The 23,017-nt window shown below is 35.0% G+C and overlaps 1 protein-coding gene across 3 annotated transcripts in view; it reads right to left on the bottom strand.

The window, feature by feature from the left end:
- Nucleotides 1–23,017, bottom strand: part of eas (ethanolamine kinase 1) — a 43,927-nt gene that overhangs the window by 1,750 nt on the left and 19,160 nt on the right. For all 3 annotated transcript variants that reach the window (XM_073972692.1, XM_073972694.1, XM_073972693.1), the window contains one exon: nucleotides 230–843. In XM_073972692.1, the coding sequence (XP_073828793.1) occupies nucleotides 230–843 (614 nt within the window). The remainder of the gene's footprint in view (nucleotides 1–229; nucleotides 844–23,017) is intronic.

Below are 23,017 nucleotides of genomic sequence, written 5' to 3'. Positions count from 1 at the left end.
AATACGAACGAAGGACGAACGACGTATGTAACAACAAAGTATCGATAAACCCGTTGCTAAACGCGACTACCACCCAGCACCATCACTGGATGTGCCCGTTCGTACGCTATCCGATCCGTTCGCCCTCTGTGGACGACCGTTCATCGAGGAATTCTACAAAATAATGAATTTGGTTTTGGCACTTTGCAAACATAATGAAAATCTTCAGAAAAAGCAAAGCAAAAATTACCTTTTGTGTTTTTCGGCATCACTGTATCGTTCAGGTACTAAGTCAAAGAAACTTTGAGTCTTTTTCCACAACATTGGCACGGGTTTTGCATTTCGATTCCAATCAGGTTTTACCACTCTGTGCATATTTGCCATACGCTGAGCCACTAACGTCCATATCTCGGGAAGTAGAATACTCTCTGTATTAAGAGTAACACCAGGTACAAAATCATAGACCAAACCATTCTTAAATGTGGCATATAATGTGGGTGCAAATCCATACGAATGCAACAGGATTATATTTCTTGTTTCGGCTTTGCGATCTATGAGCAGGTCTGTTTTATTGCCATAAATTCGCACTAGAATTACGTCTTTCTTTTTCGCGTCCGTTTGGATTGGATTGGCAATATTTTGTGACTCTGTATCAGTGTCGGCATCAGCATCACTGAGATTTCCGGAATCATTGTTTTCATCGACAGGACTTTCCTCCTCTCCCTCAACACTGTGTGCGGTCTGTTTGTTTTCGGAACGTATTTGTACACCATTGACTCCATTCGCAAGGGAAGCAACTGAAAGATCTTCAGGTGGATTATAAAAGCAGCCAACTAGTTTATTTGTAATGCCGTCAGTAAATTTCTGAAAAAAATAAACAATATATCGTTGAGTTTTCTTTGTAGTTGAATTATTTGTACCAAATTAAATGTACATATTCCATTATTGAAAATGTCATAACATTTTTTGAAAATTTACGACTGTCATATGTAAATAAATCTATCACATGTGTTGAGATTGTTTGATATCTCAATGAATACATTCACCTATGTATGTACATAGGCATAAGTGGCGTTGCCTTAAGCAATTCCTCGCAACATGAATCACGTATAGCCGTGATAAGATAAAGAGAAATTAAATACTGAATGTTGAAAATCAACAAATTTATATCGCTTCATCTCAATATGGGCAATCAAAACGAAAACTTGTGGACTGGTTCCTGGTTAGGCGCGTCAAATGAAGTTTTACAACGTTCAACGACTGGCAAATCTAAAATCGAGCGTTGCTGATAACCTTCGACAAGACATACATTTAATTAAAAATGCGCTCATTTTTGTCAAAAGATAAGAACCGTAGTATTTATGTATCAACTTCGTTATAAGAAAAAAAAAACAAGTAAGAAAAGCGTTAAGTTCGGTCGGGCCGAACTTTTTATACCCTCCACCACAAATTTCAGCCATTTCGGTGGATTAATGTGGCCACAACCTTCAAAATACCGAAATTCGGAAGGTACCGTTCTATGGGGGCTATATGATGGCGTGGACCTATACCTACAAATTTCTGGGGGAAAGTTTTATACGCCTAAAGAAGACTAAATACCAAATTTCAGCCATATCGGTGTGATAATGAGGCTAAAACGTTCAAAATATCGAAAATCAGGAGATATTGTATTATGGGGGCTATATCAACACGTGGACCTATATAAACATTTTATGGTAGAAATGTTTCTTAGCCTCTGGAAACACAAAATACAAAGTTACAACCGATTCTTTGGTCAAATGGGTCTAATACATTCAAAATATATTAAAATGACGCGTACTTTATAAGGGGTCTTATGTGGGGACTATACCAAAACGTGGACCTATATAACCCAACTTTGGTAGGAATGTTTTCTGGCCTCTGAAGACACAAAATACCAAATTACAACCAATTCTGTGGTCAAATGGGTCTAATACATTCAAAATATATTAAAATGACGCGTACTTTATATGGGGCCTTATATGGGGGCTATACCAAAACGTGGACCTATATAACCCAACTTTGGTAGGAATATTTTTTGGCCTCTGGAGACACAAAGTACCAAATTACAACCAATTCGGTGGTAAAATGGGCCAAATATCTTAAAAATTCCTTAAAACGACGACGCGTCACGCGTCATTTTGTATGGGGGCTATACGAAAGCGTGGACCTACATAGCTCGCTTTCAATACCAAAAGTCCTACGTAAATATAACATATTTTCCCAAAATTTCATCAACCTACGTCAATCCCACGGCAGCGGGTTCTATCGTACCGGATTGACCCGAAACCCTAGTGTTTCGGCCAGCGGCTGCCAACCCAGCATCAAACCTATGCTTCTACGTAGTTTTGCATGCTGCTACAACAACAACAACATCCGTTCGGACGTTAGAGTGATTTCCACAGACGAACAGACGGACGGACATGGCTATATCGATGTAGAATTGCACTCTGATCATGAATATACCCAGCAAACCAATCGTACCGATATCGTAACGAAATCGGAACAAACTTCGGACGTAACGTCCGATATCTGATCCGAAATCGTAACGATATCTTAACGAAAGTTGTATGAAGTGGTTGACATAATTTCGGAACGAAATGTCGGAGCGAAATCGGATCGATTTCGATCAGAATTCGCAACGAAATCGGAAGAAAATCCTTGGGAAATTCGGAATTCGAATTCTTTCCTCCGAATTTTCGTTCAGATTTCTGAACGATTTCGGAATAATATCGTATGAAAATCGGAGTTACCTTCCGAACTTTCGTAAAGATTTCTGAAAGATTTTGGAATAATTTCATATGATTATAGAAGGAAAAAAATTTTTCTCTAATGCCCCTTTTTTATTGGTATATTTTTTTTTTGTTATGTTTTTTATTGGAAGATTATAATTTCAAAGATATCTAATGATTTTCACTGTTGTTATCATTTTGTAGTTATAGTAGAACAATGCAAACTCTGTGTACGAATATGTTGAGTCTATCATCACTAGCTTGAATTATTTTATGTTGCATTTATATTTAAAATATTTAAAAAATGTATATGCGAATTTTATAACCAACCATTTTGTTTTACGACAACAAACTAAAATGTTGCTTGTTAGATATATACAAAAGGTGGTTGTTGTGCGAAGGGAAGTTTGTTTCCGACATATCGATCCGAATTCGTAACGAAATCGGAAGAAAAACATTAGCATTTTCGAAGGGAAATTTACTTCCGACATTTTCTCAGAAATCGGAACGAAATCTGAACGAATTACCCTACGAAAAATTGTATAGAAATCGATACGAAATCTGAACGATTTTGCTTTCGAAATTGTTGCGATATGTCGGACATCCGACATTTGGTTTGCTGGGTATATACTTTGTGGGGTCTACAATGATTATTTCGAGTAGTTACAAACGTAGTGACAAACTTAATATACCCCCATCCTATGGTGGAGGTATAAAATATATATATATATATATATATATATATATATATATATAAATTGTGTTGTTTCTAATATAATTTCACTTATTGTTTGTGAGGGTAGTGATAACTTTATGAATGAGCATTCTTTATGTATGTACGATTGTCCCATTTAGTATGAAACGATTTAGCAAAAACCCATACATAGACATTATCCTCCGTGAAACCACACAGTTTTTAGTCAGATGGATACCACACACAACGTGTGTGGAGAGTCTTTCTCTGGCAACCTGACTTAATTCTTTAAAAACAGATTGTTGGCAGAGAGGTAGGTTTCCTTACAATCTAACAAAATATAACGGCGCATTAAAATGTTTTCATTTCATGAGCTTTAAAACATCCACATCGCGACGCAATTATCTCGTTGTTGCTAGTGGCACAATGCAAATGACAGCCAGGACTTTTTTATAATCAATATGAAATATTACTTATATATAAAAAGCGGAATTTTATGCAAACCCTATTTTTGGTCCGATTCATGACAAATATTGGGACTTTTAAATTGCAATCGAAACATATGACATATGTTATGCATAAAAATTTACATATTCAAAATTTATGCATTTTACATATTTTCGTATGCAACAAATATTTCAGTAATAGGTACAAAAATGTTTGTATGTAAAATTTTTCTGTTTAAAACTCTCTTCAGGCAAATCAATGAAATAGAGAAATAAATAAATAAATAAATTAAATATTTTATTTAAGTAAATAAAATAAACATTTGACTAAATTTTGTGCCACCCAAATCGCCGGGTATTGTTTCTATAACATTCTCCTCAATTAAGAATGTTATGTGTAGCATGTTTGGATAAAGAACTTCCACAGTTTTACCTGCTTTAATCATGTAAGAAGCTCCATAACTCACAAACAAGAGCATTTTTTTCCTCAATCTTGTTCCTCCATAACAATCGGAGTACACTGTTTACAAATGTTGTTATTGAACCACTCTTTCCAAGATAATAAATAAGGGTTAGTAGACACTCCATCAAGTTTCCCGACAATTAAGTTTGCAATAGAGCTCCCCGTGGTGTCACCTGGGGAACTGCCTTTAACACCCGTTAAAGGTGTGAGCTAACATGTGCCGCGCGTTCACCCATAAGAAAGTTAAAAACTTGGGTTTGGGCGTCGGGTTAGTAACCCTCCCCTACTATGACAGCCTACTATGAAAAAACGAAAGAAAAGAAAAACAAAACAAAAAACAAACAAAATTTCCGATCATCAAGCTTAACTCTAAACGAGAAAATTAATAAAAATCATTAAAAATGATCTTCGCCCCAACAGGCAAAATTTCAAAAAAATCCCTCTAAAGTTTTTAAGGATTTTAAGGACCATGATCTGCGAATCTGCACCTAGAATGTTCGCATTCTTTATAGAGAAGGTGCAGTTTACGCATTGGCAGATGTACTTGTAAAGTACAAGGCCGACAATACTGCCACACAGGAAATACGATGGAATGGGAAAGGTGTCACACCAACACCTAAAGGTGACGCACTGTATTATAGATGCCATGACACAAAGCATGAGTTTGGTTGCGGATTTGTAGTTGGTCGGTCCAACCATTTCGGTTGGGTACGTGGTTGTTACTTTTCAATGGTGGGTACGTACCAAACATGTACGCTACGATTGTCGCTGGTACACGTAAACAAACACTAAATTTTTTTTTAAAGTTTAAGTACATGTACGATACAGGTCGTAGTGTAACTTTTCATGCTACGTACGGTACAAAACGTTATGGTACGGTACCATAATGTTTCTTTTCGAACGCTGGTTAGCAATACCAGATTTAAGCTGTCGCCAGATCAAACAACAAGAAATCAAATTGATAACGTTGTGATAGATGGAAGACATGCATCAAGCTTGTTGGATGTACGATCGTTCCGAGGTGCAAACATAGACTCGGACCATTACCTTGTTGCAGCAAAGGAACGTACCAGATTAAACGTAGCAAACAAAGTGCGAACAGACACAACACGGAAGTTGGACATCGGTAGCTGCAATCACAACAAATAACCACATCATATTCCACTCAAGTGCCCAACTGCTTAATCAAAGCACTCCTCGTCCCGATAACATATCAGCACAATGGCAAAGCATTGCCCACTCCATGCAAACAGCCGCAAAATCAGTACTTGGATACCAGAGACCTCCACCAAGGATTCCATGGTATGACCAGGAGTGTCGTGCTGCTACCGAAGAGAAAAATGCGGTATATAGGGCTACTTTACAATCAGTAACAACGCGTAGCGCACGAGAGAGGTATCGGTAGAAAAGGAGAGAGGAGAAATGTCTCTTCCATAGGAAAAAGAGAAAGATGGAAAAGCGGAAGTGTGAACAAATCGAGATGTACAGGAGACAGAATGAAGTCCGAAAATTCTACCAAAGAGTGAAACATCAAACTGATGGCTTTGGAACTGGCATATCCTCCTGTAGATACCAGCAAGGTAATCTGGTAACTGATACAGATAGTGTGCTAAGGATATGGAAATAGCATTTTTCCAAACTGTTGGTATCCAATAGTAGCGAAGTCGACGAAGATACCACAGGTGCAATCCCAGAAGATGGTATTGAATGTATACCACCCGGCCAAGATGAGGTAAAGACAGCAATAAACCGGCAGGAGCCGATGGCTTACCAGCCGAGCTGTTCAAAACCGGAGGCGACACGCTGATAAGGTGTATCAGCTAGTTAGCTCCATCTGGCAGGAAGAACTCGTACCCGACGATTGAAACCTGAGCATCCTCTGTCCCGTCCATAAGAAAGGAGATAAGATTTTATGCTCCAACTATAGGGGCATAAGTCATCTCCCTATCGCCTACAAGTTAGTGTCACGGAAATTGTGCGAACGACTAAAGCCAATGGTCAACGAAATAATTGGACCATACCAATGCGACTTTAGACCTGGCAAGTCCACCATTGATTGTCGATTATAAAGCCATGTCTGAATTTGGTATCCCCGCAAAGCTCATTCGGCTTTCTAAAATGACTCTAACTGATAGAAGATCTTCAGTTAAAATAGGAAAGAACCTCTCCGAAGAGTTTTGTACCGAAAGAGGTTTCAGGCAAGGTGACAGTCTTTCGTGTCATCTTTTTAACATCCTGCTAGAATAGGTTATACGAGAGGCAAACGTCAAAAGAATTGGCACAATCTACACCAATAGCCACATGTTACTTGCTTATGCTGATGATATAGGCATCATGGGAGATCAGTAAAAGAAGTATCCGATACCTTTATGAATGTCGAAGGAAAAATTTGCTAAAGCGGGTCTGGCGACAAACGGCGAGTAGACCAAGTTGATGGTGTTGTTGTTGTAACATTGTTTATTATTATGTTTGTATGTTTGTTCTTCTGTTCAATCTGGCTTTGGGTCTATCTCCAGTTCCAGGAAAATGGATGCTTCGATGGGATGTAGCCACAGATACACTGGAGTTAGATGAGTAGGTTTGGCGGGGCAGTTTGTGTCGTGCGGGCCCATGCCGAATACTGGGCAGATGTCTTGCACGGCACGATCGATTTCCGTCCAATAAGAATTTAGGCGACTGCAATATCTCGAGCGTAGTTGAGCCAAAACTACTCTGGTTTGTCGTGGCAGCTGACGCTCCTCAGATGCGATAGATGGGGGATGTACTCCGAGAACCTTATTCACACTATATTTGCTTATGGCCTTAGCAACTGCATCCGCGTGAATACTCTTTAAACCTGCTTGATATGCCTGGTTATCTAGGGGTTCTCTCCTATATTGTTGGACCTCCCTTTCTAGAGCATGGATATCCTTCCTGATATGCCTTGGTGTGTCGGGCCTACCCACAATATGGTGATTGGGATGGCTCTCACGGTAACACCCGAGCAAGTACTGCAACGAAAGCATAATTGTGTTGTTGTACTGGAAGAATTGTCGCCTCCTCATGTATATGGTCCACTGAAGACATGAGGAGGCACCCTGTTGCTGTTTTCAGGGCGGTATTCCGACAGGTTTGAATCTTTTCCCAATTCGTATCACATAATCCCGGGGACCAAACTGGTCAACAAGGTTTCTTTGTCTGCACCCAAAGTGCTGCCGGCTAGGGACTTGAGGACCTTGTTCCTGCTTTTCAATTTGTCGCAGATTGCTGTGGCGTGTGCGCATGACTTGAATGTCGAATGTGACCCCTAAAATTTTGGGGCAGTTTGTGGTCGGAATTCTGCTACCGTCGACCATGACATTCAATTCTCGTCCAAATTGCTGTTTCAACATTACCATGGAAATTCTGTCAGGGCTCAACGCTTTGGATGATTTAGCGTTCCTGATGGCATTCGCAACATCATCCGTTTAAACTGGCAGGAAGAGATCTAATGCGACGTAACACTCTTCTCTTCGCTCTGTCACTCTCGGGGTGACCGACAAACTGTCGATTGAAATAACTTGCGCACCTCTTCGGGTCAGTCAACGTAACGTCGCCAAACGTGACTGAGGTCCTATCTTCCCTTCTTCCAGGGTTCGAGGGTGACTAAACCGCTGCCCACAATTCACCTATACCGGGGTATGGTTCCGAAGCCTGGGTACTTGCGCAAGCAGATAAGGCAGTGATTGGCGTGTTTGAGAGAAAAATTGTTCGAAAGATCTACGGACCAATGTGCGTTAACGGTGAATATCGACGTCTTATGAACCACGAGCTGTATCTGCTATACAACGACATCAATATACATAGATAAACGTATCGAGATGCAGCGATTGCGTTGGCTTGGCCATATAATAAGAATGAGCGATAATGAACCCGCTAAAAAAGCGTATAAATACGGGCCACTTGGCGGTGCACGCAGAATTTGCAGGCCAAAGAATAGTTGGCGCAAACAAGTGGATGAAGAGATGACAAGGCGCGGTATTCCAGAAAGCGAAGCACTAAACAGAGAGAATTGGAGATCTTTTCTTAGTTCGGTCTATGGAACAAATGTTCTGTAATGGGCCAGCTAAGTAAGTAAGTAACTATGTTGTTAGTAAGGGCTCTCCATGGAATGTTGGCTCCTATTAAGGCTTTGCAGAGATCAAAGTTGAAATTAATAATAGATGTAGTATGTATCTATCAGTGACCTGCAACCGGTGCCAATTTTATGAATTGCGGTAGACACAAGAAAAAGTGGTACTAGTACGCACCACCACTCTCTTTTTTGAGTTAGAATGTAATCAATATTCTGTTGAAAGTCAAACACAAACATTGCTGATTCATATTTAACGCATTGTATGTAAAGACTTTACTGCTTCGTACAAATTACTACCTCTTGCTCGAATTGTTCGTGTTGACTTCGTTCGAGTATACTTTATGCATACAACAAGCGAAAAGAAAAACAATCGAAAACACATAAAAAATCTAAACGCATCAATTGAATCACAGTTATGTCCGCCTATGTACGTTGTCGTAACACCAAAGTCGATGGTCAGACTAGCAAGGTTTCATGAAACCAATTTCGTTAAAGTTTCTTTTCAAATTTCGTTAATGTCCACACAGGTTAACGTGAAATTTATAATCTTTGTGTGTTCTCTTTATTTTACCATTCGCGTTTGTTGTGTTTCTCATACCAATAAAAACAAAAAAAGATATAAATAAACCAAAAAACAACACAAAATAATTAACATTAATAATTAAATTAATATTAATAGTTAAATTTTCAATATTTCATTAATTAAATGTTTTTATTAAATATATTTATGTTTGTTTTGTTGTTAATGTTTGCTTGAGAAAATAAAAATGAAAGAAAATTGAAGAAAAAATCTTGCAACGAAGAACAAGAAGAGGCAACACAACAAACACAGAAAACCATGTACATGGGTTTCACTACTTCATACCCCTCGCCTATAAACTTGACGTCGCCATGTTGAAATCGTGCTAGTCTGACCATCGACAAAACAAACGCATTCTCTGTTTAGCTAACACAGCCTTTGTATAACACAAGAACACACCTCTCTCATAATTTCCCCATATTTGCAGACAGCTATGTTTAGACAACTGTGTTGTTATACCCTACACCACTATGTGGGGAGGGTATTATAAGTTGGTTTTGCCCAAAAAGTTTGTAACGCATCGAAATAATGGTCGTAGACCCATAATTATATATACCAAAATGAATGTCTCGACGAGCTGAGTCGATCTGGCTATGTGTGTCCGTCCGTCAGTCCGTCCGTCCGTCTGTCCATCTAAACCTTGTAATCACGCTACAGGTCGCAATTTTGATCGGATCGTCACGAAATTTTGCATGTTGATGGGGGTCCCGGAGGGGAAGAAGCCTATTGATTTTGGTGATGGTCGGATAATATTTAGGGGTCGGAAAGGGCAAAAAACTTAGGTGGATAAAAAGACAACGTTTTTTTCCAAAGCGAATATCTCAGCTTCTATATGGGGTATACCAAAAGCAAAATCTGACAATTAAAGTAGAAAATATCACCAATGATGTAAAGTAGGTGCTCGTAGGTGATCAAACAACGAAGATATCACAATAGTAGCAAATAAAACACCAATTTTCATTTTTGCGATTTTAATTATATTAACGAATATCACAGCTTAAGTTATAAACTTTCCAAAAGCAAAGAATGACTATGAAAGTAGAAGATCCCGTCTTTACAATGATGCAAACTAGGTCGGCGTAGGTAACCAAATGACGGAGATATCGCAATAGTCGTTAATACATCCCATTTATCAATTTTTTTGGAAATCACGCTACAGGTCGCAATTTTGATCGGATCGTCACGAAAATTTGAGGGTTAGTAGGGGTTTCACAGATGAAGGAGCCTATTGATTTTGGTGATGGTCCGATAATATTTAGGGGTCGGAATGGGCAAACACTTTTTTGGAGAAAAGTCAACATTTTATTTCAAAGCCAATATCTCTGTTTCTTTAAGAGGTATAGTAGTAGTAGTAGTAAAAACTTCTTTATTGATTAAATAAATTTCTTAATAATAAACAATTCATTACAATTTTCAATTCTGTTATTTTCAAAATAAGAAGTTAAGAGGTTGGCGACAATGTTGTATGTAAACGTCTGTCGCATGTGATTTTAATAATTATATCTAATAAAAATCATTTAATATAATTTGCCGGTATTTGTAGGACATCTCTAGGTAGATTGTTAGGTTTTGCCAACTGTCTTCCTCTTCACCGTCAAGTATTCTAATAATTTCATCATCGCTTAGTATTGATTTCCGAAAAGCTGCCCGTCTGTGTTCTTGAAGTACAGGGCATATGCCGAGGAAATGTTGTAAGGTTTCAATCTCGCGCATGTTGCATAGCTTACATTCCTTATTAATATCGTCTATATCGAATTTGTTGTACCCTAAGGGGATCATTAAGAGGTATATCAAAAGCAAAACTAGGCAAGGAAAGTAGAAAATATCACCTTTACAACGATGTAAAGTAGGTTGTCGTAGGTGGTCAAATAGCAGAGATATGGCAAAAGTCGATAATGCATCCCATTTTCCGATTTTTTTTGTAATCACGCTACAGGTCGCAATTTTGAGGGTTAATGGGGGTCCCACAGAGGAAGAAGCCTACTGATTTTAATGATGGTCGGATAATATTCAGGGGTCGGAATGGGCAAAAACTTATTTGGAGAAAAGGTCTACGTTTTATTTCAAAGCCAATATCTCAGTTTCTTTAAGATGTATATCAAAAGCAAAACCTGGCAAGGAATGTAGAAAATATCGCCTTTACAACGATGTAAAGTAGGTTGTCGTAGCTGCTCAAACAACGGAGATATCGCAATAGTCGGTAATGCATCCCATTTTCTGATTTGTTTGTAATCACGCTACAGGTCGCAATTTTGATCGGATCGTCACCAATTTTTTAGGAGTGGATGCGGGTCCCACAGAGGAAGAAGCCAATTTAGTTTGGCGATGGTCGGATAATATTCAGGTATCGGAATAAGCGAAAAGCTTATGTGGAGGAAAGTCAACGTTTTTTTTTATGCGAATGTTTACCAGTGAAAAGCTTATGCATAGAGGTAGTGGTGTAGGGTATTACATGGTCGGCCCCGTCCCGACTGTAGCCTTTGCTCACTTGTTTTTGTTTTCAGTTCTCTCACACGTTATGCTATGTAGGATTATTACTCTCTATTAATGCGGTGGTTGTTTAATCATACAACGATCGCTCATTAGTAGTTCGTAGATCACACTCATTTATGAATGAATCAAACCGATTGTTTGAAATAAGAAATGCATTCTTGTGGTAGTCATTGGCGTATGCTGATTTTTGGTAAAATGAATGATTTGTTTACGAAATGATGCGATAAACTACATAGTTGCGTTGATTCAACGCAGGCCTCTGGTATCTATACCAATGAACGTAAACAAACATAACGATTCCCGTACCAATCACACAACGCCACAAACTTTTCAGCTTCTCTGAATCGTTTCATTCTCACAACCAAAACAAAACCACAAACTTTTCAATGTAAAAAGATGAAAACTGTACGGTTGTTGAAATGTACTTCGGCTATGCTTTGCCGAGTTGTTTCATTCACCACCGAAACAAAACGAATTTTTGGCAAACATTTACTGTGCGAAATGATCAACGACACACTCAGACACACACACATTTGATTGCTTAACAACCCCCTTATCGCTAACATCAACATACTGAACATACTACGGTTGATGTGGTTGATGTTTTCAACCACCAAACGAATCATTCATTCATTGAATCGTTCATGTGTTTTGAACTTTTTCGTTTTCTATCTGTTGTGGAATTGAGAACTTTTCGTTATTCGTTTTGTTCGCACTCACGAATGTAAACAAAACAAAACTAAACAGCGAGTTCGGTCAACGTGGATTATGTTTCGTTTTGTATTGTTCCTATGGAAAATACGAAACGAAACGATTGGAAATGTTATTTCAAGTATTTTCACGTACGCTGATCTATACATTCGATACCAATTGTTTATGAGTTTTGGTAGCAATGTAATGAATTAGTTGCAATTTTTGCTGACAAAGTAGCTGAAAAGAAATATATCACTTATTAAACACGTAGAAAAGAGTTAAGTTCGGCCGGGCCAAACTTTTTATACCCTTCACCATTTGAAATTTCCATCGGTTCGACGTACTATCATGTACCTTTTGGAGGTGTCTCAATGGGAATGGAAAAAGTGCTTCAACAATTGATTTGTGCGCATGCAAAAGTGTATAAATCGTGCTGGAAAACACCTTAGAAAACAATAAAACTATTCTTGATGTTAAATATTTGCGTTTTCATTATTAGGTCAGAAATTTATCAGTACTTTAAACACGTACTCTTTCTTAAACCATTCTCTCAACACGTTTTGTTTTTCACACACTCTCCACAGTGCTCTTGAATCAAATTTAAATGGAAGGTGCTTACACCTGGGAAGGTTTTGCGGATTCTGAAACTACAATGTTCAAAGATGAGAAAAATCCCAAAACAAGAAAAAATCACTGTAGGGATTTTTAAATAAATCGCGGTCAAAATTATTTATTTATTTATTTTTTTTTTTTTTTTGAAAATGCTTAGAAAGCCTCAAAAATATCTTTTTCATATAAAATTCTAAGTTTTTTTTTTTAAATTCTCGGTGCTAAGTGGGTTAAAATACTTTTAGATCAGAATATCAGATCTTTGTATACTATAGCTCCAACGAATTTTCTAATATATGAAAGATCCCATTGACAAAGTCGTAGAGGTAGAAATATAAATTAATTAATGACATGAAATAAACACTTTGTTATCATACCATTACAATTATGTATAATAATTATTGTTACAGCACGTTAATATCATAAACAGTTCAATGTCTGAAATAAACCAAAAACTTGTTCCTGTTTGTTCTAGGACCTGCAGTAGTTTACTAATTTCACTTCTTTTCGATAACATAAAGACAAAAATTGTTATCGTAGCAAAGAATTGTAAATTATTGCAGTTTCTTTCGTTTTTAGATACTTTAATTTTATCCAACAGATTTATGTGTTCCATCTGTACTTTACTCAACTTACAAAAAAGAACTTTTAATCGTTAGATTTGGGGGGAAATTTTAAGTGTTTAAAGTAAACATAGCGATAAAAGTTATATTCATACAAATGCAGGAATTTTTTAGAGAAAGTTCCGTTTCCGGGACGACTATACGTTTTAGAGAAAAAAGTTATTTGGTAAAAAATGTTTAGTAAGAGATCAAAAATTAAATTTTAATAAAAGAATTAAGTTCTCATTTTATGCAAATATGTTAAAATATGTGAAAATATGCATAATATGCGAAAAATGCAAACATTTCTGGGCTTAATTCGTTCTATTTTGTCATAAAACGAGTTTCTGTCTAATTAGTTTTTCTCTACGACCATCCTAAGCATATATGCATTTGCACAGGATTCCGCAGTCTACTTATATAGGTATACCATATTTTACTTGTGTTAAGTCAATTCTGAATATCAAATTAAACAAAAAAGATAATGCGCATCTTTATTGTGAGATCGTGATAAACTAATTTTGGTATGTAATTTGTTTTTATGGTTCATATAAACCTTTCAGAGCAAAATTGTGTGTAAATAGCAATGCAACGATTTTGTTGCGTAAATACATTTCGCTCATATACTCAAAGGGAGGCATAACTCAAAAAATGCAGTTTGTGAGTTAACAATTAATACTTTCTCTACACGCAGAGAAAAAAATATGTTTGATCCAACAATATTCCAAGAGCAAAATATGTATTGTTAACATATTGTTGGATTCCTCAGGTAGTATTGTAAATCCAAAAATAGTTTGTGTCAACTGAACAATATTTCTCTCTTTTCTTCGAAAATTTGTTTCTCTTCTCTCGCTATTCGATGCCGTGTTGAAAAAACAATTTTTGTGAGTTGTGGTGTGTTTGTATGACATGCTGCCTTTACCTTTGTTTTTGTGTGTATGTACTTGTGAGACTCTTGTTTTTATTTGTTTCTGTTTTGTTTCATTCTTCTTTCCTTTTCATGTTTGTTATGGTGTTTAATTATTCCTTATGTTGTGGTGGGTTCTTGTGGCTTTTTGTTTGTCTTTGTTGTCAGCCAATGCAGCAAACCATGTATTGTGTTCATCAATGATTGCAATATTATACGCGACATTTATATCCAAGTTATGCGAAAAGTGTATATGAGAAGTATATGCACTCAAATCAAAAATTTCTGGGCTGGTTTTCTGTATTGACAATATGTTTTGTAAACAAAATTAGATTATGATAGTTCCTACAATCGGTATTGTTAACGATTTTAACAATATTGCGGAAATTCGAAAGTTGTTTTTGTTTTCTATGTTTGGAACAAAAGATGGTATTTTTGGATTTGGATTACAATGTTTGAACAAAACATATACATTTTTGGAACCAAAACATATATTTTTGTTCCAACAAAAGCGAAAAATATTTTTTCTCTGCGTGTACACATTTTACTTCATAGTATGTTTAAATTTCATGTTTATATGTTCATAATTCATAAATTACAACTCATTCACTTGACAAAAAAAGCAAGTTTTTTGAATTTACAAATATTGGTTAATCTTTCATAAAAATTTAACGCTGATATCTGTTTAGCTCTATGCAAATGTTGGAGAATCCAATTTTTTGCTAATAACTTTTTTCAATAGCCTACCTAAAATGGGTTTTTATGCTAAATCATTTTTTTGAGTTATGACAATCTTTGAGTAAATGAGCGATATGTACATATATAATTGTTATTGCTGCTTGTGAAGAATGTAGGCAAAATAAAAAATAAAGTAAATAAAGCAATTGAAGGAGAAAACAGGTTTGTTAAAGACATATAAAAGTTTTTTTTTTTTAAATGGTACTACACCATTTTCACACGTTTGAAATTCGGGAATTAAATTTGCAATTACATTCCAGCAAAATGTTCAGGCGGACTTTCGCAATCTTTTACACAGTAGTAGTGCTGGTTAAACATTCGGAAAATATATACAATTAGGATATATGTATCTGATTTGCCAGACGAACATATTAACATATTAAGTCAATTATATTTAATATAAACTTATCGTATCTTAAGTAGCTCACTCACACTCAAGCATGCTTGTCCAGACGATGAACTTCTTATGTATGAGTGTACAGATACGCTGACAGCAAACCATTAGGGCAGTTTTTCAAAACTTAAGTTTCTTAAAAAAGTGTTTTTTATTTCAAAATTTAACTTATTCTCGCATTATTTCTTTGTTGCCAATAATTGCATATTAATAAATTTAAAAGATAATTCATCAGTTTGAAAGAGATTCATTTTGACGAGCTTACTTAAAAAGTGCATGTGCACTTGCATGCATACTCATTTAAAAATGTAATTCCAATTTCTATTTTGAATTAAATAATAAGAGATTTCACACTGAAAGCCAGAAATTATGAATGGAGTGATTCACCAATGAAAAACTTCTCAACAAGTGGTTTCTTAAGATACGCCGTTCGGACTCGTCGGTAAAAATAAGGTCCCATACCATTGCGCCAATCAATATGAATCGGTGTGTACTGTTTGATATGAGAGAAGTCTCCTTGTCTCTTCGGGTTGTTGTGGGAACATATCGTCACCATAGATGCCCGAAGAAGTAACCCACATGAAAATCGAAATTAGTTTTTTGATGGAATCTGATACATAAAGCTAAAATATATGCTATGGCAAAATTTCAAGCTTCAACGTTCAAAAATAACGATCCTATTCAAGAAATTCCATTTCGGAAAATGGGATAACATTTCAGATTTTGTTGTAATGGAGGATCCCAAAACAAAGCGCTTCTGTGGTTTTGGTTTCACTACTTATTCCCATTCGTACATGGCTGATAATACTCCAAATACTCGCCCTCATAAGATTGATATTCAATAAAACAGTTTTTCATTTTATAACGTTTTTTGCTTCTTCTGTAAAGCTTTGGGTTTGTGGGTTACGTCTTCGGGCATTTATGATGGCGATATGTATGTATGTAGACTCTTGCATATTCTGGAAGCTTCCAAAATAAAAATAATAGAAATAGGGAAGACTAGTTTTGTAAGAAAATATATCAAAAATACTAAAAGAGTGCAAAAATCCTTGCGTAGCAAAACTTGGGACATTTTCAGTGGTACCAAATGTAGTACTTTTTGGCATTGAGTGAACGGATAAAAGTGGAATAATGAAATTTATTATTTACGTCACTGATTGTGTGTATGGTTGAGGTAGGGAGGTGGTTTTGAAGTGTGTGCTATAAACGCTCTAAAGTACTAAATGCTACTAAGTTGGTACTGGGTGCACGGAGGGCTGGAGCTCTAAATTTGAGATTTAGGTCACTGTTGCCGTGATTTTAAAAATGTGTGCTATAAACGCACGAAAGTACTAAATACTACTAAATTTTCTATTGGGTGCAGGAATAGGGCTTGTCCCTGGACCTAGAGTCACAATAATGAAGTGATTGTGGAAAAGTTTACTACAAGTGTAAGTACTAACTGTTACTAAATTTGGTATGGGTGGGGCCGAGTGATAGAACTAGAATTGTAAAATTTAATAGTGCGAAGATTGAAAGTTTGTTTTCGGAATTTGTAGTTATGTTTAGAGTTTAAGGACAGAAAATTGTATTAATATTAAAGTCAATGTTGGTGCGTTGAGTTCAGCCAGCTAGGTGATTGGTGGGCAGGAAATCTGACATTTAGTGTTAAGGTCATTGTAGGCGTTCAGAAAAGGAGATGGCGCACATTGGGGCAAGATTCCAAAAAACGGAGATTAATTCAGGGAAGCATTTGAGTGATCCAATGTTAATATTTTTCGAATGTTTACACTTCAATCAATATAACGGAACACAACTTTGGTGCAAATTGAGGGATTGGAGAGGTATATTCGAAGCCCTCATAAATGGGTACCATAAAAACTATGAAGTGTTTTTACGATTTTGCCTACATTTCTTATTTGATGAATCTAAAATCTTCTAATATGATAAACTATTGGTTAAGCTAATATTTGGCAAAAAATTATTAAGTTAGGTCAATATTTTAGTGTAGAACCCATACAAGGGTATCTCCCGATTTTATGTATTTCGAGGGTCTTGACCCCATTTATTAGTAAATTTATCTGTAAATTAGGATTTATAGTTCTGAATGCCTAAGAATTCATAGTGTGAAAATTTGTCAATATAGGTCAATGTTTTGGTATAGGCCCCATATAGAGGTGCAGTCAAATTTGGGGGTTTTCGAATATTTTATGCATATATTGCAACTAAACTAGCTTAAATTGTGAATTGTGCATTTAGAAGGGATTGAAAATATTTCTATCAAACATCATCTCTATATATTTTCGTTTTGGAATAACCTCCATATAAAATATTCCGCTACTTTTTTAACTCTAAATACTTTTTAAAAATAGGGAAAAATGGATACATTTTAAATAAATAAATTTTTAATATGCTTCTAAACTTCTTTATTATTTATTGCTTTTACGCCAAGTCGTGGGCGCATAGTGCCAACTTCTTTAGCCATAAATATATTTTTCTAAGACTCAGATTTCCAACTGAAGTTGACGATTCCATTCTATAAAGGACACATTTGATGCGTAAAAAAATATTACTCTTTATACACTAAAAAATTTTAATTTTTTATGGTGCTCTTTAAATTATTAAAAATTCGTTAGCTTTATCACAGTGTAACTGTAGAAGTAAACAATATATGATCTTGACATTTTGGTTAAAGACTTAGAATTGTGTACCATATTACCATGTAAAAACAGTTATACCAAAAACCGAATTTAATTTTTTTAATTAATCTCCATTTTTTGCGATTTCATCCCTTGTGCATCGCCATCATTTCATATAAATCATTATATATAGTACCTATAACATAATGGTGGACCTGCACACATTGTATTATGTAGGGTGACCACAGCCATTAAACCAAAACACGACATACTGTACAACAATAACAGGGAAAATGAAGACAAAAACCCCAAGATGCAAAAATTTTACCCACAGCTATTTCCACCATTTTTGACATAACTCAAAATGCGCAAGCAAGACGCAAGTTTTGTTTGCGCAATATCAAATACAACAATCAAGAGAAAAATACAAAATTTTAAAATTATGCAAAATCTGGAAACATTTTGACGAATTTTTTAAACACATTTCTACAAGACTTTTTCAGTACAATTTTTTCCTAAAATATTAAGAATTACCTCTGTTTGAAAAATCCATTTTGAAAATGCCAAGTTTATGTAGCAAAAACTACGTTATGGCGATTTAAAAGCAGCAAAATTTAATAATTTTCACCTGTTTCTTAAATTTTAAAAATATGTTCAACTTTAACACTGTGCTACACGAAAAGTAAACAACATACGACTTTGCTATTTTGGCTAGTGAGGTAGAATTTTGTACTCGTTAACCCTGTCAAGACAGATTATCAAAAATTTGTGTTTCAATTTTTCAATTAAGACCCGTTTTTTTCAATCTTGCCCCAACGTGCGGCGTTGGGAATTCGTAATTATTGTGGTGAGCAAAAATGAGTTCATGTTTACTAATAACACTGTGCAACAGGATTAAATTAACCATATTCTGACACTGCAGTGTGGTAGAACACTAGAAAGAGAAGATGATTGGGGTCATTCTGAACGAAAATTCCCCGTGAGTTTCTTCCTCTCTGAGACAAAGTTATAGCTCTCGCCATGAAGAAGTTGGAGAAGTAATTCCATATACGAACGTGCAGAACTGAAGTGTGGTTAACTGAGTAGTTTTTGTTCTCGACTATAAATGCAACAAACGAGTGACTTATTTATCAAGTGTCAAAAATTATTTATTTATTTCATATTTATACATATAACTAAATTACAAGTATAAAAGGGGAGTAACCCCTTGTTTTTGTAAAAAAAATAATTGTTCTCACACGAATTGTCAAATCGATCGATTTACTTGCCTTAGCGCAAATGTGAAACGGTGGTTTTTTAATGAAGATTTCTTAACTATATATGGAACGTGTCTACGAAAAATTAGCTTTGTATGCTCAGCTATGGATGCCCAAATTATTACGAATATAGACGAACGAACAAAAAATAGTTACAAAAACAGGGGGTTAATTCATGCAGATGTCTTAGGCTTAGTATCAAAAATTAATATTATTGCTAATACAGCAATAAATGCATTTCATGCTTTAACTAAAATTGATTGGTTATTATTACTACTGGTATGTATATATACATACAATTTCATAATAATTGCATTTAAACTTTTCCCCAAACACCGATGTATCAAAGGATAAATCGTTTTTTATCTCTCCTAAAAATTGGTATTTTTCAGATACGAGATTGGGAAAGTAAGGCAACGATATGTATGTACTTATATACATCTAGTATGTGTAATAAATATTAATTTAAAGCCAAGATAGTAATTTATATCAACGCCCATTGCCAGGAGAAATGTTCTGCTAAATTGCGAAAACAATTTATTCAATAAAAAAACTACAAATTTATTTGCATTGTTACAGTCAACTGTCCAAATGTTTAGCATACAGATTTATCAACTGCTTTGACATTTTAATGGGCTTGCCATGGTGATGTCTGACAAACAACAATACGCGAAATTATTTTGCACCAAGTGCGCCATAAATCGTTCTTTCGAGAAGCTCTCAAATCAATGATAGTGATTCCAACGATATTATGAAATGAATAGTAGACGCTTCAAAGCGACAATAATAAATACATTATTATGCGTAATTGAAGAAAATCGACTGATAAGATTAAGTTTGGCGCAAAAAAAAAAAAAACTCTCCTCTTTTCATAAAATTATAAATGTTGTTTGTTGTGAGAATATTCATTCATTGATATTTGAAATCTTACTAGAACTTTACACTATATATAATGTGTACAGTAGATACACTTACTCCAAGTCAAACGTGGACACCATGCTAAGTAAATCTACTTTATTTGAAACAAAAACAAAATGTTTAATAACAACAACACCGCCCGCTGAAGAAAACCAAAGACGAAAACATTGATATGAGGAAAATTTAAAAATCGGTGATGTTTCCGACGGTTGGACCTGAAAATGGATTCTTAGAAAAGGGATATGGTCAAATAAACCACAAACCCATCAAACATGCGGTGTCCAATTATGGTTTGCAGTTAGTGTCTTTGTTGTAGTGGTATATTGAATAAAGTTAATCAAGAGGCAAGTTGCTGCCTGCATTGGTTACGATAATAATGAAGTAATTTGTATAATATGTTTCGCATGACAAATATAGCCTGTTTTACTATACTTGGCGTAGATGATATTATATTACTGTGTGGTGTCAAACATTACTGTGTGAATGACAAGTTAATCTATCGGATCTGTATTGTAGCATTGGACTGATCTTTATATAGACTGTGTAGTTCCTTCCAGGCACGTCTGCTTGGGGTCAACATACATACATGCATACAACTACGGGAAAAATAGTAGCACCTTGATCTACATTCGTATTCCCAGTTGATTTTATCTACTACTATCTTATTGAATGACAAGGTTGAGCGCATTTTGAAAATTGTAATCTGAGTAATTTGAATTTAAACAAAAGACCAATTAACTTATGTTTTATAAAAATTATGAGCAAAGTACAAATACTCAATTTGTTGCCAATAAAAATTAGCATTATTTCTTAAAACAAAGTTTCTGATGAATGTATTAATGTAAACATAGATTTATTTCATATAAAACGTTAATAATATATTTTTTAACAATAGCACCCAGCAAAATTTATTTGAAGTTGTTCCTTGTGAAGTAGTGATTGAATAGCTTTTTTTGAAGCAGTCCATGCAGAGTCATGAAAACTGCATTCCGTTCTTCACATTTTGACAATGTCCGATTTGAATCCATTTCATAAAACCATGGGTGCAAGTGATTGCGGACTGCATCTTTGTTTGTAGTATAAAGAAGCATTTATTAAGATGTTATTGCTATTTTTGAGTAATAAAAGCTATTTTCTAGCATAAAAAGTAATATGTGTTTTTATTTGCTCTCAATTGCTTGTTTTTATAGTCATTATATTTCAATTTCATAAGACGACCCATGTTGTACTGTTTTTTGAAAAATACACATGGTTTTGGTAGTAATTTAAATGAATTTGAATTCGAATCGTCTTTGAGAAACAGTCCATAAATGTAAATTAAAAGTTTCTACAACTCTTTCAAATAATTGTTCCAAATGGTCCTGATGTCTTCAAATCACTGAAAGTCCTCCCTTCATACATGTTAACTTCTTCGGTATCATCAAAATGCTTGCTTGCGCAAAATTATTAAATGAACCGAAATGATTCAACTATGTACTTCTTTGGCTACAAACATTTTGCTGGGCAATGGTAAATCGAGGACATGTCCAGACGATAAGCCCTGACATAATATTTAAGAGATATTTTACAGAAATGTTGTTAAAAATAATAGACCAATTTGTAATTTATGGATTTTTAAACGGATTTAAACCCATAGAAACTGCATAACATAATAGCCATTGAATCTCTTAATTATCCACGTTATCGTCGGTCGCATTATCCCGAAACATAATAAATATCAGCAAGCATGATTTTCTGTGATTCTGTGTTGACTATACAGTTGTAAATATGTTCTACAGATCGTTTCATAAAATATTTCATGCAAAATTTTCCAAATTTTTCCTCGCACTTCCAAATGAAAGTTTTTTTTCTGTTTTTCGACATGATCATAATCATTTTTTTTTAATTTAGGGCCAAGACTCTTCCTCAATGGATTGAAAAAAAAATATGTCCATATTTCGTGTATAATTTGCCTTCATTAGTTTTAAATACGCTAGTTATCTAATGGAAACTAAAATAATTTTAATATAATGAGAAATATAACAATATTAATGAAAATATGCATTGTAGTGGTATTATTTTCAACGGCACTGTATTTTCGTAATTAAAAAAAATTAAAAATAAGGTAGAAGTGACAATCTGATGCCTTTCTGTTTTTTTTTTGGCATTGCGTCATTGTGTGTGGCATTTTCTGTCTTAAACGACATATATGTATGCACTCGATAAATTTGCAAATTACACAAAATAAAGATCTAGACCTAGATTAGGGGTTTTCTTTTCTCTTACTACTCTTATATACTACATACAGAAAATGTTTTTTGTTTTACATATTTTGAAGCCAATCGGAACAATATTGCATGAGATATTATTTTTCAACAATAAAATCAAAAAGTAGATAAAAATGAACTCTTTTAGTAGAGGAATTCTCTAGCTCAATTTTTGAGTTACCGACATCGGTAAAAGAAGCTTTTAATTTCGGTAATTAAGGAAAATTTTCGGTAATTTAACCCACGTAAAGTCGTCGCTAAGTCCTACCGATAGCAACAGTGTTGTCTACTTTTATTGAATTTTTTCATTCATAACTTTGTATTTTAACTTTACCGATTTTTGTCGGTAAATTAAAATAATGAGTTAGAGAATTCCACTACAGATGAAAAACCGAAGTTTGCATGAAAAAAATCATAAAAATTGTCTTCTTCTATTCGTTTGGCTTGAGGTCATAAATAAAAAACAGATAAATTTTGTTTTTTATTGTTGGTTTATTATTCCGATATTTCGACTATCTTCGATAGTCATCATCAGGGA

This window comes from Musca autumnalis, unplaced genomic scaffold, assembly GCF_047663935.1.
Source record: "Musca autumnalis isolate F117 unplaced genomic scaffold, ASM4766393v1 scaffold_3, whole genome shotgun sequence".
Lineage (NCBI taxonomy): Eukaryota > Metazoa > Arthropoda > Insecta > Diptera > Muscidae > Musca > Musca autumnalis.
Note: the sequence above shows the minus strand (reverse complement) of the source record. Positions and strands in the feature narration are given on the sequence as shown.